At 52.1% G+C, this 21582-nt stretch overlaps 1 protein-coding gene across 10 annotated transcripts in view; it reads left to right on the forward strand.

Annotated features, from left to right (window-relative positions):
- CSMD2 (CUB and Sushi multiple domains 2) overlaps positions 1–21582 on the forward strand; it is a 618865-nt gene that overhangs the window by 396469 nt on the left and 200814 nt on the right. For all 10 annotated transcript variants that reach the window (XM_051832045.2, XM_051832046.2, XM_051832047.2 and 7 more), the window contains 6 exons: positions 430–624; positions 12055–12193; positions 13178–13365; positions 13939–14127; positions 14318–14434; positions 21276–21491. In XM_051832045.2, coding sequence (XP_051688005.2) covers positions 430–624; positions 12055–12193; positions 13178–13365; positions 13939–14127; positions 14318–14434; positions 21276–21491 — 1044 coding nt within the window. The remainder of the gene's footprint in view (positions 1–429; positions 625–12054; positions 12194–13177; positions 13366–13938; positions 14128–14317; positions 14435–21275; positions 21492–21582) is intronic.

The following is a 21582-nucleotide window of genomic DNA, read 5'->3' on the forward strand; positions in this document are numbered from 1 at the left end:
GAGTGGATTTGACATTGAGGAGCCAGATCTGCCCCTTCACCACCCTGAGCCTCCACTTCCTCATTTGTCAACTGAGGCAGTAAGAGGCACGTGCTAGAATCATGACACAGTGGGAACGAGCTCACGTGAGAACCCCCTAGCTCACCCGCCTCGCCTGTACATGTCCAGTGGGCAGAAGTTGAGTTAGGTGCTCAGAAAAGCTGGAGATGAGTGGAAGCAGCACCTGCCCTGTGCCCGAGGTGGCCTGTCGGTGGTGACCCTGGGCTCCTGGGTTCCAGGGCGTCTAGCTGTCCCTGCCACATGGCAGGTTCTGGAGGAAGTGGCACAGAGGTGGCATTCCCCATCCTAATGATATTTACTTCCTGGGGGGGGGGGGCCCATCTGCACACCAGCTCTGTCTGATCATGCCTGTGACCCCTACCTCCACAGCCTTCCGACACAACGAGTGCCCCGACCCTGGCGTCCCGGTCAACGGCAAGCGATTTGGGGACAGTCTCCAGCTGGGCAGCTCCATCTCCTTCCTGTGTGACGAAGGCTTCCTAGGGACGCAGGGCTCGGAGACCATCACCTGCGTCCTGAAGGAGGGCAGCGTGGTCTGGAACAGCGCCGTGCTGCGGTGTGAAGGTACCAGGCCTGTGGGCCGGGGCTGGCAGCTGCCTGGGGGGGGGGGGGGTAGGGCGACAGGGACCAAGCAGCCCTCACAGTAGCAATCTGGTTTGTTTTTGCATTCTTTTTCTACTCGCACATCTATGCATTACTTCCTTGAAAACCAGCGAGACAGACAGAGCTCTCATCTGCTGGGTCACTCCCGAAATGCCTGCAACAACCAGGGCTGGGCCAGACCAAAGCCAGGAGAATGGAACTCAGTCCAGGTCTCCCACGTGGGTGACAGGCACCTAAGTGCTGAGCCATTACCTGCTCTCTCCCAGGGTGAGCAGTAGTTGGAAGCTGGATTAGAGAGTGGAATCAAGACTCAAACCCAAGCACTCCGATGTGGGGCACAGGTGTCCCAACCAGCATCTTAACTGCTACACCAAGCACCCACCTCACCTTCTGTACCCATCCTTGCTCTTCTTCCAGGACCCAGGGCCACTGTTTACCTTCAGCCGAGCTAACAGGAGTCTTGGAGGACTGCCTGGCATAGGACTTTGAGTTGCAGCCAGAGATTCAGCTGGAGAATTGCTGACTCTGAATGGTCAGGCATCATAAACACCTATTCTTTGGCCTGGGCTCGCTCTCACTGTCACAGCCCTTAGGGAGCTCCGTTTCCAGCTCCTGCCCCAGGGATCTCTGACAGCGCTGTGAGTTCTCAAGTCTGGCAAGCTGTCTACCACTCTTCCCTTCTCCACACGCTAATCTCCCCCAGTTCCCTGGGGTGGCTCCCAGCCCCCAGCCTTTGTGCCCCTGGTAAATGCTGCCTTGCTATCCTTGCCGTCTGCAATCTTGGGAGGACCCCACTTGCAGCAAGTGCTAGGCTCACTATGGCAGCCCCTAAACCCCTGCCTCCCCAAACAGGGCAGCTTTTGACTCGATTTCAGAGCCCAGTCATCTGTCCCACCAGATGGAGCTTCTTGAGGGCAGGAATCCTGTCAGATTTGCACACCCAGCAAGGGGCCTGGCACAGAATAAGTGTGTATGGACTTGGATGAGCAGTGAGTATCCGCAGGCCCTCGAGGAGGCAGGGACAACGTCCTGGAAGGAGAGAACCTTCTGGGAGCTTCCCCTCCCTGCCTGTGACGGACATGGAGGAAGGAGACCTAGGAGACTTCTCCACATACCAACTCCCCACATCCCAATCTGAGCACACTGGCCACAGGAGGCTGGACAGGAGAGTGCAGAGGGAGGTGTGCCTTAGAGCACCACCCCAAGCCGACAGGTGGATGGAGGAGGGCAGGGGGAGAGGACACACCACCCAGAACACGCTGCATGGAGCAGACTGTCCACACAAGCTCTCGTGTAACTGCAGGCCTGGCGCATCGCTTTCCCTCTGAACCTGTTTCTTTTCTGCTGAGGAAAAGCAGGGACAAATATGAACCATGTTGGTAAAGAGCCGTCCCTGGCATCAAGTTAAACTCACGTGAGGGCGCTTCCAAGAGTTCATGGGACATGGAATGAAGAGATGAGTTTATCTGTGAAAAATGTTTTTGAAAGCCATGCTTGGTTTTTTTATTCCATGCATTTTTTTTTCTTCACCAACTTTTGGGAAATTCTATGAATCTTGGGTGTGTTCTCTTGGACGTGTAGGTTCTGTGAGGTTAGGTGAGCTTTGCGGCCTTGCATTCCACTCGTGGCATGTTGTTTGGGACATGGCAGATGCTGCTTGATGAATAACTGAATGAATGAATGAATGATGCGTGGGTAAAAGCCCTCCAGAGCCCCTACTCTGCTGTCTGCCCTCTGCAACCTACCAGCGGCATCACCCAGGCAGGCAGCTTGGACCCTCTGTGTCCCCTTTGCCCCATCTGTAGTGACCTCCTCACTGCGCAGCTCCTGGAGCAGTGCCCAGCACAGAGGTGCCACCCAGGAACCCAGTAACCATTGGCTGTTAGCCCTGTTCAAACATGGTGGCCACCATTTTGTCATCAGGACTGGTTCCACTTTGTGGGACGAGAGGTTTCCATCCTTCGAGGCCCCTGCCCCATCCCGGACTTGAATGGATGTTTCTTTCTGACATCCAAGGTCCCCACAGTGTGGTCCCCACAGGCCCATCTGCTGCTCCGCCCCAGGGCAGCCAGTACTTGTAGAAGGGACTCACGCTTTGCAGTGGGAGAAACAACGTGAAACTCCCAGCCCTTCCCTGCCGGGTTAGGTAGCTCCCTCAGCCTTGGTTCCCCTCACCAGCACCGTGGAGCTGATCCTGCTCACTTAGTGCAGCTGTTTGTGGGTGCAACATATGACAGTGACCATGGGCCGCACCCACACACAGCCCAGCATGGAGGATGGGCAGGCAGTAGGCATTTGCCCTCCCTTCTAATCCTCTCCAGCACTCTTCAGTCTCCTGTGAGTTCTTTGGTCTTCTTGTGTTGGTCCTGCTTGCCTGAACATCGCCCTGCTGTGTCTTGCTCACCTGATCTCCCCTTCTCCTCATTCCCATTACTCGCCATGGTCCATTGGGCCACTCTCTCAGACACTATCTGCCACTATTCTATTTTTCTTTACCAGTTTCCATGAGACTTGGTCCTATCTCCCCACCAAGATCATAGGCTGTCCCAGGCCAGAAATACAGAACCCCAGGGTCCCTGAACTCACAGGGACCCTGTCCCCAGTGAGGTGACCCTGCTGGAGAAGCTTCGGAAGTTGGTAACTGTGGAATCCTTCTCTGCTGTTTATTCCCCACACTCTGAATCAGGAACTCTGAGAGCCCAGTTCTGCAGGTGCAAGGAGACCCTGGAGACCAAGGGTGGACCGTGAGAGAACTCCACCCTGGTACTGGGTCTTCATACAACTCACTATTGCACAGGCAGAGGCCCTGTGTTGAAATTCAAACCGTCTGTCTTATTGTGTCTATGGATGGGGGAAATGGTGAAGGTTTGGGGACAGTGGGCATCAGAACAAAGCTGCGGCCTGTTGGATGCCCTGAACTTGGTTTCCTCAGAGGGATGGGTCTTTGGTGCCAGCCTGGTTTTCAGGGATCTGGGGAGCAGCCTATCAGAGAAGCAGAGGGAGAGCCAGACACCACCAAGGGCAGCTGAACCCCAGTATTAAAACTTCAGGGGATGGAGCCGCAGCTTAATAGGCTAATCCTCCACCTAGCGGCGCCAGCGCATGGGGTTCTAGTCCCGGTAGGGGCGCCGGATTCTGTCCCAGTTGCTCCTCTTCCAGGCCAGCTCTCTGCTGTGGCCAGGGAGTGCAGTGGAGGATGGCCCAAGTGCTTGGGCCCTGCACCCCATGGGAGACCAGGAGAAGCACCTGGCCCTGCCTTCGGATCAGCGCGGTGCGCCGGCCGCAGCGCGCCAGCCGTGGCAGCCATTGGAGGGTGAACCAACGGCAAAGGAAGACCTTTCTCTCTGTCTCTCTCTCCCTGTCCACTCTGCCTGTCAAAAAAAAAAAAACAAAAAACAAAAAACAAAAAAAAAAAACTTCAGGGCAGGTGGGCTGGAGAAACCCCAGGCAGCTGCCCCTCCTTGGCCTCTTCCTCCTCTGCCCAAGCCTCAGGAGAACCCTGCTTGGCAATCAGCAACTTCGTCTTTTCAGTGTTTTCCAGTTTTGTTTTTGATTAAGTATCCCCACCTTGTGGACAATTAGATGCAGATGCTAATGGTCTTCTGGAAAATCTTTTAATATATGCTAAGAGCCACTTAGTATTTGAGAGGCTGTAATAGGACAAGGGAGAAAATGGCTTCTCCTAAATTTAGAAGGAAGGATGAGCACCTGCCAGAGCTAGAGCGGGGTCAGCAAACTTCCCCTTAAAGGGCCAGAAAGGACGCGTTTTGGGCTTGGCGGATCCTACGGCCTCTGCTCAACTCTGCCGATGCCAAGACAGCCGTAGATGAGGTTGGGCCAGCTTTGGCCTGCAGACTATAAGTTCACTGACCTCTGACCTGCAGTGCCAAGGACATGGGGCACCCATAGGTTTAAAATCAGAAATTTCCTAGGCAAGCCTTCCAGGGAAGGTAGCTGCATGGGAGTGCCTGGCTGTCTCTCGCCCATGCTCACTTGACTCTTCGAAGGACCAGATAATCATACTCACTCAACCCCTGCCCCCAGGCTAAGGGCTTTTCAAGAGCCACCTCGTCTTAAACTTCAACAGCTCTGGGAAACTGGTGAAGTTACCATCCACTGGGGTCTAGAGAGGTGAAGCCACTTGCCCAGGATCCTCCCTGTATGGATGGGATGGAGCCAGGATTCACACCCAGGCTCTTGCCTGCCCTGTCACTGCGTTCTGCATGGATTCCATTGCTAGGGAGAATATGGTATCCGACATGTTTATAAAAGCATCCAGGAGTGGCGTGAGAAGCAGCTTTTCCTCCTGGTAGAAAACTGAAACACAAGGAAACATACTGCCTTTGCGAAACTCAAAGAAGACAAGATGGCCCATGGAAGCCTCAGCGATCAACAGCATAAAACAAGATGACAGTGGTCAGACAAATGTAACAGTAATTAAGCCCCCTATTGAGAGGCAAAGACTCTCAGACTATATTGAAAAAAAAAAAAAATCTGCTTACAAGAAATACACGGGAAAAAAAGGAGATAATTTATCGACGGTGAATGTGTATTCAGCTCCGTGGCTTTTGACCAGATGAGGTCTGAGTGCAAATTCACTCTATATTCGTTCTGCTTCAGAGTGCTGCAGGATGGCGGGTGGTGAGGGGCACGGGTGGGTAGCGGGGAAGTGGGCTGAAGACAGTAGAAGCCACACGTGCAGCCGCAGGGCTGAGGCACTCCAGGGTGAGAGCAACGGGCCGTCCCTGCTTCAGGTCACTCTCAACAGACAACCCAAGCCCTCGGAAGGCAGGTCACGTCCATTGCAGAAGCAGCAGTCAGGGAAGGTGTCCCTGAGCCCACCTGCAGTGGTTAGAACCACAGGACCTGGAGTCAGACCACCCAGGCTTCAGTCCTAACTCTGCTGTGTCCTGGACCAGGGACCTCACCTCTTTGCACATCAGTCGTCTTTGCTCAACTATGCAATGAGGCTTAGAGCTGTCCCCACCTTATAGGTTGTTGTGAGGAGGGATAGGTAAAGGCTCCACGGGTAGTGCTTCTGGCTTTATTCTCTCCCTTGTCCTGATTCCTCCTTGCTATGCACAGCCTTAGCATCAGGGATCAGGAGTGGTGGTGGCTCATCTCGGTCAGGGGCCGCCAGCCCTGCATGGGAGTCCCAGTGCCGTAGTCAACCTGGGCTGCCATTACAAAATGCCACAGGCTGGCCAGCTTCAACACTGCAGGCTATTTTCTTGCAGCTCATGAGGCTGCAAGGCCAAGATCAAGGTGCCAGCAGGGTTGGTTTCTCTGGAGGCCTCTCCCCTGCACCTGCAGATGGCCACTGTGTGTGTGTGTGTGTGTGTGTGTGTTCTCAGCTGGGCTTTTCCTCTGGGCGTGTGCACCCTGACCGTCTCTTCTAACAAGGGCACCACTGTGGGATCAGGCTTCCACCCTTATTCACCTCTTCAAAGTTTCCATCTCCAAATGCAGTCACATGGAGGGTTAGCACCAGCCTATCAAGTGGGGGAGGGCACAATTCAGTCCCTAACACCCAATCTTCTTACCTTCCCACTGGTGTTTCATTCCTTCCACAGATGTGGAGTGAGCACCTGCTGTGTGTCAGGCACGGGTTAGGCACAAGACCCCCTCGGTCTCGTGCTAAAGCTCCTCTCCCTGCTCAAGGCAGGACCCTTTTCTGTCTTTTCCTCGTGTGTGTGCATTTCTTGTGCGCCTTTTTGTGCCCTACCACTTTTTGAATAGAGAATTTCAGACCGGTACCGACACAGAGAGAAAAGCATGCTGAGCCCCTCTGTATCCATCCCTCAGCTTTGTTTTGGTGAAACCCCACTCCTGCCCTGCTTTTCTGGGATCATTTGGAAGCAAATTTCAGGCATAACATTTCATCCATAACATTTGAGCATGTATCTCTAACTGATAAAAAGAACTCTCTAAGGCATAACCACAACACTGATGTCTTACAAATGAAAAATAGTTCCTGCAATCAAATTTCCATGATTGACTAAGATGTTCTTTCATTATTTTTTAAAAATCAGACTTCTAAATAGGTTCATACATTCTAATAGGCTGATATGTCTCAAGTCTTTGTAAATCTGTAGCTGTCAACTCCCGCATCTTGCTGTGTTTTTTTGTTGTTGTTGTTGTTAAAGAAGTGAGGACATTTATTCTGCAAAGTCTCCTGCCTGCTGAACGTAGCTGGTTGCTTCCCTGGGAGTCTGATTCACATGATCTCTTCTCTCTTATATTCCCTTTAATTGACAGTAAGATCTATAAATGTAATCAGATTTGGGTTCCATTTTTTGGCCAGAATATTTTATAGGCAGGGCCCTTTGTCTCTGTCAGAGGCACATGATGTCTGGCTGTCTCTCTTGGGGACGTTAGGAGCCACTGATGATTACAGCCTAGGAACTGCAAAGTGGTAAGATTCCATCATCTCTTCTCCTTTTATACACTGGAATACTTAAAGAAACCTTGTCCTCATCAACTGTTTGGTCATTCTGAAATAGAGTACATAAATACTTTAAAATACCTAGTTATTTTGCTTGGTTTGCCAGTTTTGTATTAGCAGGATGACATCTGAACATCTTCCAAAGTTGAACTTTTTTTTTTAAGATTTATTTTATTTATTTGAAAGAGTTACAGAGAGAGGGAGAGACAGAGAGGGAGGTCTTCCATCCGCTGGTTTACTCCCCAAATGGCTGCAATGGCCAGAGCTGAGCTGATCTGAAGCCAGGAGCCAGGAGCTTCTTCCAGGTCTCCCATGCGGGTGCAGGGGCCCAAGGACTTTGGCCATCCTCTGCTGCTCTCTCAGTTGCATTAGCAAGGAGCTAGATCAGAAGTGGAACAGCCGGGACTTGAACCAGTACCCATCTGGGATGTCTGCGTTGCAGGCCAGTGCATTAACCTGCTGTACCACAGTACAGGCCCCCAAAGTTGAACGTTTTCAAATGCCATTTCAGTCCAGTGGATTGGAGCAGATTTCATGTGTTTTGAGTCCCTTGACATTGCCATTTTGATAACTAGACTGTCCCGTTGAATAGTGTGAGCCTTATTGAAGGCGGTGGGGCCTGTCCCTTTTCTATCCCTGACTTAGAACCAGTTTCTTCAATCCCTTTAGTGATTTAGTGACCCAGTGACTCCTTCCTTGGAAACTGATGTTTAGAACCTGAATGCTTGGGGGTGATTATTACGATCGAGTTAATCCTCCTTTCTAAGCCTTTTCAAGGAGCACAGCTAAGAAATACATTTTTTTGGCCAGCGCCGCAGCTCAATAGGCTAATCCTCCACCTGTGGCGCTGGCACACCAGGTTCTAGTCCCAGTTGGGGTGCTGGATTCTGTCCTGGTTGCTCCTCTTCCAGTCCATCTCTCTGCTGTGGCCCAGGAAGGCAGTGGAGGATGGCCCAAGTGCTTGGGCCCTGCACCCGCATGGGAGACCAGGAGAAGCACCTGGCTCCTGGCTTCAGATCAGCATGGTGCGCTGGCAGCAGTGGCCATTGGGGGTGAACCAACGGAAAAAAAAAAAAAAGAAATACGTTTTTTAAGGAAATGCAGCATTGCAAGTGTTAGACTTCTATCTTCCTGACATAGTTTCCTCACCACCGTGTCTATATCTCCTTTTGCTCTTGCTAAAAGTCCTAGCTCCCCACATGCCACCATAACTCCCCATTTTGTAAGAAAAGAAAGGTTCAGAAAGTCCATGGGAATGCGTATTATGAAAAACCTGTGCACAGATTTTTTTTTTCTCACCAAAATAGACTAAACGTTTAATTTCAGTTTCCCACGAGCCGCTGAAGTACCCTAGTACATAGCCAAGAATGCACGAATTCTAACACCAGTGCCTTCAACAGCAGTGTGATTGCTGGAAGTCATTTGTGGTTTTTCTTTCTAGTTCTTTTTGTCCTTATCTCCTACGAGAGGTGGTTAGTCAGATGACTGCGTTTTAAAATCTCTTTAACTAGTTGCTTCATTGTGTGATTTTATCATCACCCATAGAGCATTGTATTCATTTATTTCATTCTGCTTTTGAGTTTTTAGAAATTATTTACCCAAAATTCATCTTTCTTTCAATTATGTAAAATGTGATGCTGAATATTAAAGTTAAATCTATACGCCAGGGTATAGTCTGAGCAAGTATAGTTTTCTCCCTCCCCTCTCTACCCGGTCCCTCCCCGGTCTCCATGAGTAATTCTGTTTTTCTGTGTCTGGTTTCCCCTTACATTGGTTGTTAATATGAGTGAATGCAGTGGCTGTTGGTGTCTGTCACCTCAGCTTCTGAGATAAATAGGATCACACCGTAACCACTGTTCTCTGCCTCGCCTTTGCTCACGGAGCAGTGTTTTCTGGGACTGCCCCATGATATTCTATAGATGTTCATCTTACTGCGTTACAGCTGCGTAAATAGTCTCTTGTTGGTTCCCTGAGTTTGTTCAGTCAGAGCCCTGTTGCTGAACGTTTGGCCTCTTTCCATTCTTTTGCCATTATAAGTAATGATGCCTCATAGAGCCTGTACATATCTCTATTTTTTCTCATTTTTGCCTGTGTATCTCTGGAATGGAGTTCTGGAAATAGAATTTCTGGGCCAGAGAGCAAACACATACGAATTTTTCTGGACATTATCAAATCCCTCTCCACGGGGGGCTGTGCTGTTCTGCATCTCCACCAGCAAGGTGCTAAAGCTCCTGGTTCCTCACGACTTCACGTGTCGTCAGACTTCACATTTGCCGACCTGATGGGCGAGAAATGCCACCTCATGGTCGTTTTAAGTGTATTTTCCTTAGTAAGCGTGAGGTTGGGCATCCTTAAAGCATCTAACAGGTATTGCCCTTGGAGCCTGCCCTCCAAGTCCTGCCTGCTGATTACCCCTCTGGAATGTGTGGGTGAGTGGGAGAGACAGTGGACAGAGTAGTGAGTGGAGGGGTCATTTGGGCATCACCTGAGCACAGGGAGAAATCAGTGAAATGGGGGAGCAGAGAAAGCCAGCAGAAAGGTGCCCACCTCTTCAAGAATGAGGTTGAATTTCCCTTCCTGGAGCTTTGAGGCGGGGTTTCGTTGACGTCATGCACCAAGCAGAGATAAGGCTGGGCGGGCAATAGTGGCTGTGCGGTCTGTGACTTATCACAGTCCAACAACCAGAGACTGGGCCTCAGCTGAACTGGAGCTAAGAAAGAGTCCCCACTCACTGCTGAGACTCGGTACCCATGCAGGAACCCTAGGACGAAGCCAGAGGCACACACGTCCATCCAAGAAGCAGAGAGCAGGGTTAGTGGTTGCAGTGAGCTGGACTGGACGGATGGAGTGTGAAAGTGGAGGCTTCCCAGGATGTGAGAATTTGCACGTGCAATTGACTTCCTGGGTGTTTGACACAGGCACTGTGTAATTACTTCATTTCTCTAAGCCTCCACTCATTGAGAATGGGGTAAGAATTCCTGACTGTAAAGTGAGTATAATAGTAGTATATGCCTTACCCTGTTGCTACTGTTCCAAGAATAATCCACGCCCAGCCCTGATAGGTTGTGCGCACTCAGTACCCTGAGCTCACTACTGTCCAGCACGGTCGTAGCTCTGTTGTGTGCTGCAGGAGGTCTGCAGGCAGAGGTCTTGAGGTTCGATCTCAGCTCTAACTTTGTTGGCTCTTGCCTTGGATCTAGTTCCTCAACCTACCCAGCCTTTGGTTTCTCCTCTATAAAATGGGGATAATATTTCATAAAGTGTGCCTTTAGAGGCAATAATGCATCTAATGTTCTCTTCTTTGATAAACTTCCTCGTGTAATTTTCTATTAGGAATGCTTGTGTCTAAGATAATTCCAGAAGGTTAGGAAGTGAAAAGAAGAAGGGTGGGATATATTTGGCTGTAGCATATGAAACTGATTCGCTGGAGAAGTCTCCAGAACTCTGCAGAGAGAGAAGTGCTATGCAGTTCTCTGTCCCTAGTCCTGATCAGGGCGTTTGGGGCATCCAGTAACTCTGTGGTGGGGATCTGAAGGAAGCAGAAGGATTTCCAGGCAGCTGCTTAGCTTAGGATTTGTGGATTTGTGCTGTCTTGTCCAGAGCTGCATCCGGCTCCGTGACTTGCTAATCCAGAGCCAATTACTTAACCTCCACCCGCCTCGTGTTCTTAGGGGATGCTAACAGCATCTCTCTTGCATGAACATGGTTACGTCCCGGGAAGCTGAGTGCCTGAGCCGGACGAGCGCTCAGACAGTGACGTTGGTGCTGACTGTGGCAGCAACATTGCGGGGTGAGGCCAGTGGGCATCAAGAGTCTTGGGGAGGTAGGTGTGTAGGGTGGGCTGGGGTAAACCATATTAACAAACAACCCCAGAAGCTCAGTGGCTTAGAAGTGGGGTTTAAATCCCATGCAGACCACTCAGGATGTGTGCTTGTCATCTTGTCGTGGGTCATTAGGATCAGAGTTGGGGTGTCTGCTCCATCGACACACTTGGCTTCCCCAATCCCAGAGGCAAGAATAGGAAATTCTGCCCATCACACACTGGCTCTTCGGCTCACACATGGACATGACACACATGACTTCAGCTCTCATTTTCTTGATCAGAGCAGCCCTGTGACATATACACCTTCAAGGAGGTGGGCAGTGATGTTTGCTGCAGACCCTGAACAAGGAGTGCTGGGGCAGCTGTCACAGCCACCACAGGGGCCAGGGGCTATTTGCAGGAAGAAGCAGGAGGAGATGCAGGTGAGAATGAGGAGCTGAGAGAAGAGAGGAGTGGGCAGAGGGTGGCCTGGGCACTGCAATGAGGCTCTGCAAGGTTGGCGACAGCAGGAGACATGACTCCACCACCCTGGGGCTCGGGGGGTTCGCTGGCCATGGCTGCCAGCCGTCTACCCTTCCCTTCAGTCATCCGTGTGTCCAAAAACAAGCATTGAGAAACAGGCGCATGCCTAGCGCCATGCTAAAGGCAGGCGGGAGGGGGTGGTGCTGTGTAAGACACGTTAGGGAGCTGCCAGTGGAGCAGGGAGCGGCGAGCTCTGTGCTGAGAGCCCTGGAGTCGTGACCACTGGGTCTCCAGAGCTGGATGCGAGGAGGTGGGCTGGGCCTAGGCCTCTGCCTCAGGCCTGACAATTGAGTGAGGAACAAAGGATGGAGCCAGTGTGACCCACATACTAGCTGTGCACCAGCCCTTCTCCAACGACAGAAGGACCTTGTTCAAAGGATTCTTTTCATTCCTCCCCCTCTGGCCTTTAATAAAAATTTCCAAGGATGTAGCTGGCTGTGTCCCCTAAAGGCCCTAGTAGACGAAACACACAGTTTGTGTTTTATGCCATTTTCCATGAGAACAGAAGAAATACATTTCGTAGAGAGGCTCTGCTGTTTGTTCATTTGGCCCTGCCCCCACCCCACTGAGAAAACAACTTCTCTCTTTTCTGTCTCCCCAGCTCCCTGTGGTGGCCATCTGACTGCGCCCAGCGGGACCATCCTGTCTCCGGGCTGGCCTGGCTTCTACAAGGATGCCTTGAGCTGTGCCTGGGTGATCGAAGCCCAGCCAGGCTACCCCATCAAAATCACCTTCGACAGGTGCCTGTAGCCACAGCCTTGGGGGAGAGGGAGGAGGGGGCTATGCCTGTGGAGCCATGTTGGAAGGAATGCAGGGTGGGTAGGGGGCCAGCCCCGAGGTGGAAATGTCACAAGAGCAGAGGATTCTGGAGCACACTGCCCCGGGTAGGGGGCAGGCCGGACCTTACCCACTTGGCCTCTGTGCTTGGCTTGTACTGGGTGGGGACCATGCCTGGGGTAGGCTGGGGTGTCACTTGGGATGTCAGGGTCCTTCTCTCCCAGTCCAACAGAAGAGCAGGCAGACAGACACCATCAGGTGTCGAAGCATTCAAGGGTTCATGAGCCAGAAATTGATGTCCCATGTGGAAAGGTGGCCGCGCTGACCTCTGACCCAAATTCTGCTCATAGGCGCCACTTGTAGCTTCCGCCTTGCTGGTGCCCCTTGAGAGGGAAAAGCAGCCCCCCAGATGTGCACACATACTTTTTCCTGGCAAAGCGTTCGTGGCCTGGAGTAGCTTGCACACTTATTTGCAAGAGTGCAGATGGTCAATATTGGGGGTTTTATGGATGATTTACCCTCTTACAAGTTGTATCATCTTCCTTGCTTCTGTTTTTTTAACACCCCTTGAGCATTTGTAAAAACCATTCTTACCTCTCAGGCAGTAAACCAGATCTGGCCTCAGGCTTTAGTTTGTTGACCTCTGGGCACAAACATTCTCACTTCCATGTGGTGAGTCTTGGTGCCTCCAGGAGTTAAGGTGGGGCACAGTCAGTCCAGGCCTGGGAGAGGGTAGGGAGTTCTCTGTCCAACCCTGGAAAGAAGAGGGGTCAGAGCCAGTGGAGAAGGTCCTTCCACATGGCTAATGAACGCGTGTAAATCGGGTTCAGAGATCCCAGCCTGCCCAGACGTGGTCGTGGAGCCCTGGGTCCCGCAGCACCTTTGGTAATTTGTAAATTAGTAAGCTATGGGTGTCTTGAGACATCTTCCTTTCCACCATTTGGCAGATTCAAAACGGAAGTCAACTACGATACCCTGGAAGTGCGGGATGGACGGACGTACTCGGCGCCCTTGATCGGGGTTTACCACGGAACCCAGGTCCCCCAGTTCCTTATCAGCACCAGCAACTTCCTCTACCTCCTCTTCTCTACTGACAAGAGTCACTCAGACATCGGCTTCCAGCTCCGCTACGAGAGTGAGTCTCAGGGGGCGGGCAGCGGGAGGTGACGGAGAGCTTGGCTTTTGAGGGTGAGAGGACCCAGGACAGCTCGGCACTGTCCCATGGGGTTCTGTGTCAGCCTGTGCTCCTCCCGGAATGCTCCCTGGTTGTCAGCATCGTGAGCCTGTGGAGTTGCCCGTGACCTTCACTGGGGTCTTGTGTGCTCACCCCACATCCCCCTGTGTGTGCAGGCAATGGGGTGCCCCTCCTCTCTGGGCACTCTGGAGACAGAGTATCTGACCAAGTGTGAACGTGAAGTGAGACGCCGTCTCCCATCACCCTCACCCTCTCTCATCAGCTTCTACATTCACCCCCTGAATGGGAAGAACCTATGTTACTTCCGGTCTTTGAAGAGCAATCTGGAAAGTTAGGGCTGAGAGCACCATAACAACCAGGCCGTTTTCTTACTTGTGTTTTTCTCCCTCAATCGATAGTGGGCATCCTCTGTCTATTATGAGCCAGGGCTCTCTGTGCCCTCTCTTTGTGAGTAGCTGGGGTCCCTGTGTGGTGGCGGTGAGCTCTTTCCCAGCTCTGGCCTCTCCTTTCCAGCTATAACCCTGCAGTCAGACCACTGCCTGGACCCAGGGATCCCTGTAAACGGGCAGCGTCACGGGAATGACTTCTACGTTGGCGCACTGGTGACCTTCAGCTGCGACTCGGGCTACACACTGAGTGATGGGGAGCCCCTGGAATGTGAACCCAACTTCCAGTGGAGTCGAGCTCTGCCCAGCTGTGAAGGTGAGGGACACCCCTAGGGACCCTGAAATTGCAGATTCCTTCCCTGCCTTCCAGGGACTCCTGGCTCTTCCACCCCATCAACAAGACACGGCGGGTCTGGGAGGAGATTGGGGAAGGGGTCTCGGGAGGTATCATGGGGGGAACACCCTGAGCCGTGTGGGTCTTCACTTCTTCTTCACTCCTCCTGTAGCTCTCTGTGGGGGCTTCATTCAAGGCTCCAGTGGGACCATCTTGTCACCAGGCTTCCCTGACTTCTACCCCAACAACTTGAACTGCACCTGGGTCATTGAAACATCGCATGGCAAGGGTGAGTGTTCAGGTCCACGGCGGGTCTGTGACCGGGTCAGGGCAGCAAGTTCCCCAGGGTGCTGGCAGTGGGGATCTCCCCTCAGCCTGACCTTGAGCTGTGACTCAGGTGACGCACAAAGGCTGAGTTTGAACTTTTCTTACCGACCAGAGCCTTCTTATCTCTTCGAATCACAGAGCTCACTCAATAAACATTCCAAATCGAAAATCGTTATGCTGAGTGAGATGTTCCTGGTTCCCGCCTGTCAAATCTCGAAATCACAAGAGGATGGCACAGCCTCTACCTAAACATCTCACTGATAGGGAAGTCACCAACTCATTGCACACATCATTTTTCCGGTAGACCTGTCCCCTCTTGCAGTCTGTTGGGTGTCTCTTAAACAGTCTTCCTTGTCCTGTCCTGGAGGACCATTACACCTGCCCTGGCTTCCTCCCATCTTCCCTTCAGATGCTGAACAGAGCAGTCCCCTCTCGCAGCACTCAGCTCTTCCTCTACTTTCATATTCTCTCCCAGCTCTGCTCTTGCCTCAGCTTCCCTAACATAAGTGATCTTTGAGAGTCCAAGTTCAAAGCAAGGATGACGGTTACAAATCAGCATTCATCAATCTACTTTTTCATTCAGCAAATATTTATTAAATGACACGGGTGTGGGTGATGCAAGGGCTGGACATCAGGAGTGAGCAGGCACATACAGCCTCTACCCTCAGGCGCTCGCTGCAAAGTTTATTGAGTCATGGTAAGAAGTTTACTGAGTCTTGGCAAGTAGCCTCTGGTTCAGCAACTGCGCTCATGCTGAGCTCCCACCCTGGGGGTTTGGGTTGGCCATGTTGGAAGTAAAGATGAGGCAGCTGCATTTTCTGGACACTTCACCAGTCATTCTGTTGCATGTCTTTAATTAAGAATCTCTGACAGAGAAGAATTACCATGTACAAGAGCCAAGAAAAAAAATTCAAGAACATTGTTATTAGCTAAAATAACATTAGCAATGTGGTGTGAGGACAGGACACAAGGGGATAAACATATCAACATGGGAGACTAGAGATCCAGAAATAGGTTCCTATGAATGCATGGGTCACATGTGCCCGTGTATGCACGTGTGTGCATGTGTGTATTGCAGGTGTGCATATACACACCTGCCTGTGGACAGATGAGAGAGACAGACCATAGTATGTGGTTCAAATGATATATTTAGATCCATTTAAGAGAGGATGGGTTACTTATTGAACGACGTTAAAATAGTGGGCTTACACATTTGGGAAAATAGCCCAATGCTTACCTCGTACACTTAACTGGTAATTCCAGCAGCGGAAGAACACAGCCATCTGACCTCAGGTGGGGATGTACTCTAAGAGTAACATCAAAAGCAGGATGCATCAGGGCCATGACTGTTAGGCTCAATTAATTACAACTTGGAAAGGATTTCTGTCTAAGAAAAACTCCATAAAAAGCTCAAAGTCAAATAGTAGACAAAATTATTTGCAGTGTTTGTGATTGGCTAAGGATCCCCAACCTAACGCATACAGAACCCTTTAAAATCTTTAATAAGAGTCATAGCCCAGGCCCATGGACCTGCAAGACAAGCAGAGCTGTAACCCCAGGCTTTGTGGTAGAGGAAATGCAAATGAAAAACCATCAACCCCCCTCTAATAATTAAAGGAGTGCAATTGTCCCCTTTGAGTCACAGGAGCACTTCACTGCTGAAGCCCCGTGAAATGGGTGACCTCCCAGAGAGCCCCCTGCAGGTGGCTGTCCACAGCCTTCCCTAGAAACAACAGAACTTCAGACCCTTCCTGGGAGAACGGAATGCAAATCTCTGTTTCATTTGGTGCCATAGTTGTGAAATCCGTGCCTAGTGTTTCCCTAAGTCACATTTTCCACGAACTTTTCGAAGATTCCACAGACATGCCTTTGGACACGGCGATTCCAATCTACTGGATTTCTCTGAAGATAAAGAAAACTACACAGCAAGATTTAGCTGCAAGGCTGTCTCCTAAAGTATTTATTTATTACATTGAAAATTAGGAACTCCTCAGATGCCCATCAGTAAGAAAATATCGAATAATGCCATGTTACGGTACAACCATGACGTGAACTCCTAGGCAGCTACTGAACGGAATAATGTGGAAAAATACGTAAAGACCAGAGGTGATTGTAGTCCATTGGTACAGAACAAATGAAGTTTGCCGGAAGAATATGTTCAGTACCGGAGCAAGAATGTGCAGAGAAAAGTCTGGATGCCTCTCATTTGCACTTTTTGGCTTTTTTTTTTTTCTACTTTTGAGCAATAGAGGTATCTGTTACATATAAAACACATTATTTATGTAAACAAAGAAGATATGTAATGAAAGTCACTGATGACCCCGCCACATGAACTCAGGGGCTGCACTTTGGCCCCCTGGCCAACACTAGGATGGTCTGAGGCTTTTCTGAGAAAAAAGTCCTGAGGCTGCCCCTTTGTCCCACAGTATTGTTCCTGGGCTGGGGGAAGACTTGGGGCGACATCTTTGATCAGCCCCAGAGGCCTTTCCACCAGGGCTGCTCAGACGTGCCTACTGTAGGAGCTGGAAGCTACTCTGTGGCATCACGTGAAAAAGTCGGGCATCTCCGTGTGACCCCAGGGGACGGGCCCTTTAGTCTGCACCTGGGTGTCTGCTGTTGGAGGGGTGCACAACTCTCTGCCTGTGTCCGGGCCTAGAAGTCAGCACAGGTCATCAGCCGTTTACCAAAGGTGTGTTTTGTACACATGCTGCTGGCAAGGTGCGCCTGAGCAAGCCACTGTGCGGGGGCCTGTCCTGGAGAACTCTGATCTAACACAGGAGAGAGAGGGCCCCAAACTGAGAGCTCTGTGTTGTGCGGCCAGCCTGTGACCGAGCGGACAGAGCTGGGGAAAGGCCTCTGAGACAGGGGCGTAAGCTGGTAGGGAGTAGCCTGGATGAAAGGTGCTAGGAGACTGGACAAGAGGTCATGGGTGGATGGCCGGGCCCCTCTTCCTAAGAACCTTCTGAAGGCTTCCCTGAAGCCTCCGCATAGAGCTCCAAAGGGTGAACTAGGCAGCACGGCCCTGCCGCCCCGGCTCGCTTTCTCAGCCGCTTCCCGAGCCCTCTAAACAAGTGCTGGCTGCGCCGACCCTGCAGTTCTTGGAACCCGCTAGAGCTGTGCGCGTTGTGGGATCACGTCCCTCAGTGGTGCTCGCACTCCTCAGCAGGGGTTAGGGATTCCCAGCAGTCCCCTTGCTTTGCCAGCTCTTCTCCCTGCACTCGCTTCCTCCAGTGAGTGGGCCTCCCTGACGCCCTGGCCCCAGTCCTGCGTCCGGGTTGGGCTCCTTCCTGTGGAGCACCGTGCGTCTGCCCGGTCCCAGCCTGCACCCACTGCCCAGGCCTTGCATTTTTGTCTTCTGTATCCGTGACGGGCTACGAGCTGCTTGAGAGACAGCTGTGTCTCACTTCCCCAGCTCTGGCTCCGGGCCTGGCACGCGAGCTTGGAGAAGTCTTTCGTGCTACTTTGCTTGAGCTCTGCTCGTAGGAGTGTCTCGGGGCCACTGACCACTAGTGCTGCTGGCTCTGCTGGCTCCCAAACAGGCTGGAAAAACAAAAAACTTTATATGAAATTTGGAATTGCCCAGCTTGCCACATGCCCAGCCTGAGGGAATGGCCAGCTCAGGAGCTCAGAGACTGTGTCCTTGCCAAGGCCCAGGGCGGGCATCTTTCAACCCGCCAGGCTGTCCGAGAATGGCTCTTGCACACCTCACGTGTGCCAGGTGCCCTGCTGCGTGCTTTATGCTCGTGCGGTTGTTCCTCCCTTGGGGCATTAGCTGCCACCTGTGAGTGAGAGATTATCCACGCGTAGAGCTGAGGAAGCCAGTACTCGACGGTGCCAAGCTCATTGGCCAAGGCCTCCAGCGAGTGCGTAGGCTTTGGATCCAAGCCTGTCTCACTGCCACCCGCGGGTGCCTTGTCCAGGGCCCTGCTCCTGATGCCCCTGCATGAATTCATTGGTGCAATTCTACATGGCTTACTGCAGCAAAACACTCGTTTGTGTGTGCATCTGTCACTCCAAATGTGGATTCAGACTCCAACATGGGGCCTCTCCATTTCCCTGACAATGTCTTCATTTTCTCACAGTGGCCCAAAGAGCCCTAAGCAATCAGCACAGCTGGGAAACCCAGGGGTTGGTTTCATCTCAGTTGTTTGCTCATCCTTCGACTCCCAGCCGAATGTTGACTCCGCGGGAGGGGCTGTGTTTGCGTGCCAGGAGAATACAGTGCAAAGCCTGGTGTTTAATCAACTTGTTGCCACCTGCTACTGTGTCTGCCCCACCCCCTACCCAACATGGTGCACCCATAGGAGGGGAGGGAGATGCATTTCCCCAGTTCTCTAGACTAAAAACAGTTTTCTCAGCTGCACGTGAGTTTACATGTCAGGAGAGCAGCATAGCTCCAGGCACACATGTCCGTGTGCCTGCTCCATGGATGCGCACTCCCTCCGGCCAAGGATCACACCTGCTGTGAAATGTTCCCAACCCTGGGGGCTGAGTCACCCACCCTTCCTCTGTGCCTCACCCCAGATTCTCACTATGGGTGCTTCTGTCTCCTCTACAACACCAGGCTTAGCACAAGGCCTGGCACTCAGTAGATGCTTCAGAGCCATGTCTGTGAGCAAATAAACTCATGGATCCTCACAATTGCCGGGGTCTAACCATTGGCGAGCCACATACCCAGTCTCACCACCTCTGCTTGGTTCTGTCTTCCCCATCCCCACCCACAGAAGCCTCATACGTAGGGATCCACAGCTCCTACCAACAGGGAGGCAAGAGTAGGAAAGCTTTATAAAAGGGTTAGGATTAGGAGCTTGGGTCCAACCATTACTTATCAAAAATGTATTAGTAATTATCTAGAGAGGTATTTCTCCAACTTTATGTACCTACCAATCTCTCAGGGACCTAGTTGGCATGCAGATTCTGATTTAGCACGTCTGCAATAAAGGCCAAGCTTCTGCATTTCCAACAAGCTCTCAGGTGATGCCCGCACTGCTGATCCATGGACCACACTTTGAGTAGCAAGTGGGTCTGGCACTCAATTCTGCCCATGCACCTGCCTTGGCATGGTCCACACACAAATCCCATGGCCACACTCACTTGTGGGTTCATGCATGTTGACAAGTACACCCCCACCACTTCCCAAACACAAGAGCCATCTGGACAGATTCAGGAACTTGCTTTGAGTGCTGAGATCCCGCTACTTGCTCCACAACCCTCCTTGCTACCTAGTCCTGTCACGGTGTGGCCTGCCCACCACCTGCTCTATTTGTGAGTCCAGGGAGCAGCGTCCTGGAGCGGTCCAGAGCACAGCTTCTGCAGCCTCATTTCCCATCCAAGCCCTTCCACCTGCTAGTTGGACACCTTTGGAAAAAAGACTTTAATCTCCCTGTGCCTGTTTCCTCGGCTGCGATCTGGAGATGATACCCATCATAGCCATGTTGTGGGGCTGCTGGCAGGATCAGAGGATTTGTTATATGTTTCCTCTCTGTTGCCAGGGGTTGTCTGCAGAGCTGATGAGACAGGACAGGGGCACCAAATGTGCAGCTCTAGGATTAGGAGGTTGGGTCCAACCAACGTGCCAACCAGTGTGGTTGTTTTATTCTGTTTTGTGCTTGGCTGTTTGAGCACAGTGCTCCGCTTCCTCTTGCCACCTCCCTGACGACTCCTTGCCCGTCTCCCCTGTCTCCTGTTTCTTGTCCCTCTGCCCAGGCGTCCCCTCACCCCTCGTCTGACTCTGCCTCTGCCTACTCTCCCTCTTCCCCCTGCTTGTGGCTTCCAGGAGCACCCGCTCAGTGGCCACTCTCAGATCTACCTCTGAACTCCCACCTTAGTCCTGAGCTTCCAGCTCCACACTTTGAGTACATGTCCCTGCTGTGTTCCGGGCTCAGTCCATTACCTCTCCCTCACATCCTTCCCCAAATAACAAAGAACTCCTGGGTCCCTCCAGGCAAGGCCCTCCTAGGCATCTTTTCACATCTGTGCCCACTGGCTGCTGTCCACCCCACCCCCTGAGGTCCTGTGTCCATCCACCGAGCCCCATCCTTGCTCGCACAGGGCACATCATTCCAGCTGACCTCCCTGTCCACCTTGTCTTCCTCATCACCACCAAAGTCTGGCTAAAACTCAAACCTGTTCCCTGAGCGTGGCTTCTGGTTGCTTCCAGAAAAAGATGGGGCGTGTCGCCAGCCCTCTGCAGCCTCAGCTGCAGGTGTTTCTGCTGAGCACGTGCGGCCCCAGCGCCCTGCCCACCGAGCCTCCCCGAGCCCCACAGTCAGCACCACCTCTGTCCCTCTGCATAAGCTCTTTCTCCTCTTACCTCGTTAATTCCCGTGCATCCTTTGGAGACCTGAACCCAGTGTTTACTCCTTAGAGAAGTCATCTACACTCTCCACCTCCCGCTGTAAACCGCTCCCCGTTTGACCTCATGGTATCCGGATCTGCATTCCTACTAGCATCCATCAGTCCACCTGGGAGCCACATCTTGTAGCTCCCTTGCACCGCCCCTGGCTCCTAGCCCGTAGGGAACACTCAGCACACACACACAGATGCCCGTTGAATGAATGAGGGAGTGGCTGCGCAGCCTTCTCGCCGCCCTAGCCAGACACCTGCCTTTCGAATGTTCCTACTACATAAAGGTGCGCTTCTCCCCAACTGGATCTTTGGGTAATGGCAAGTCCAGGTGCCTTCACTGAGACTCTCCATGCATGCTTGGTGTGACGCCCCCTAGGGGACGCAGATCCTGTCCTGCAGCCGGGCTCCCATGCCCTCTGGCTGTGGCCAGCCTGACCCCTCTGGTCTCCCGGCAGGTGTGTTCTTCACATTCCACACCTTCCACCTGGAGAGCGGCCACGACTACCTCCTCATCACCGAGAACGGCAGCTTCACGCAGCCCCTGCGGCAGCTGACGGGCTCGCGGCTGCCAGCGCCCATCAGCGCTGGCCTCTACGGCAACTTCACCGCCCAAGTGCGCTTCATTTCCGACTTCTCCATGTCCTACGAAGGATTCAACATCACCTTCTCAGGTAAAGAGCCTGAGGGTCCTGGGAGGGAGGAGGCCACAGAGCCGCTCCCTCCCACCCAGTGCTGCCAGCCTCTGGCCTTCCCAGCAGATGG

This window comes from Oryctolagus cuniculus, chromosome 7 (assembly GCF_964237555.1).
Source record: "Oryctolagus cuniculus chromosome 7, mOryCun1.1, whole genome shotgun sequence".
In the NCBI taxonomy this organism is placed as follows: domain Eukaryota; kingdom Metazoa; phylum Chordata; class Mammalia; order Lagomorpha; family Leporidae; genus Oryctolagus; species Oryctolagus cuniculus.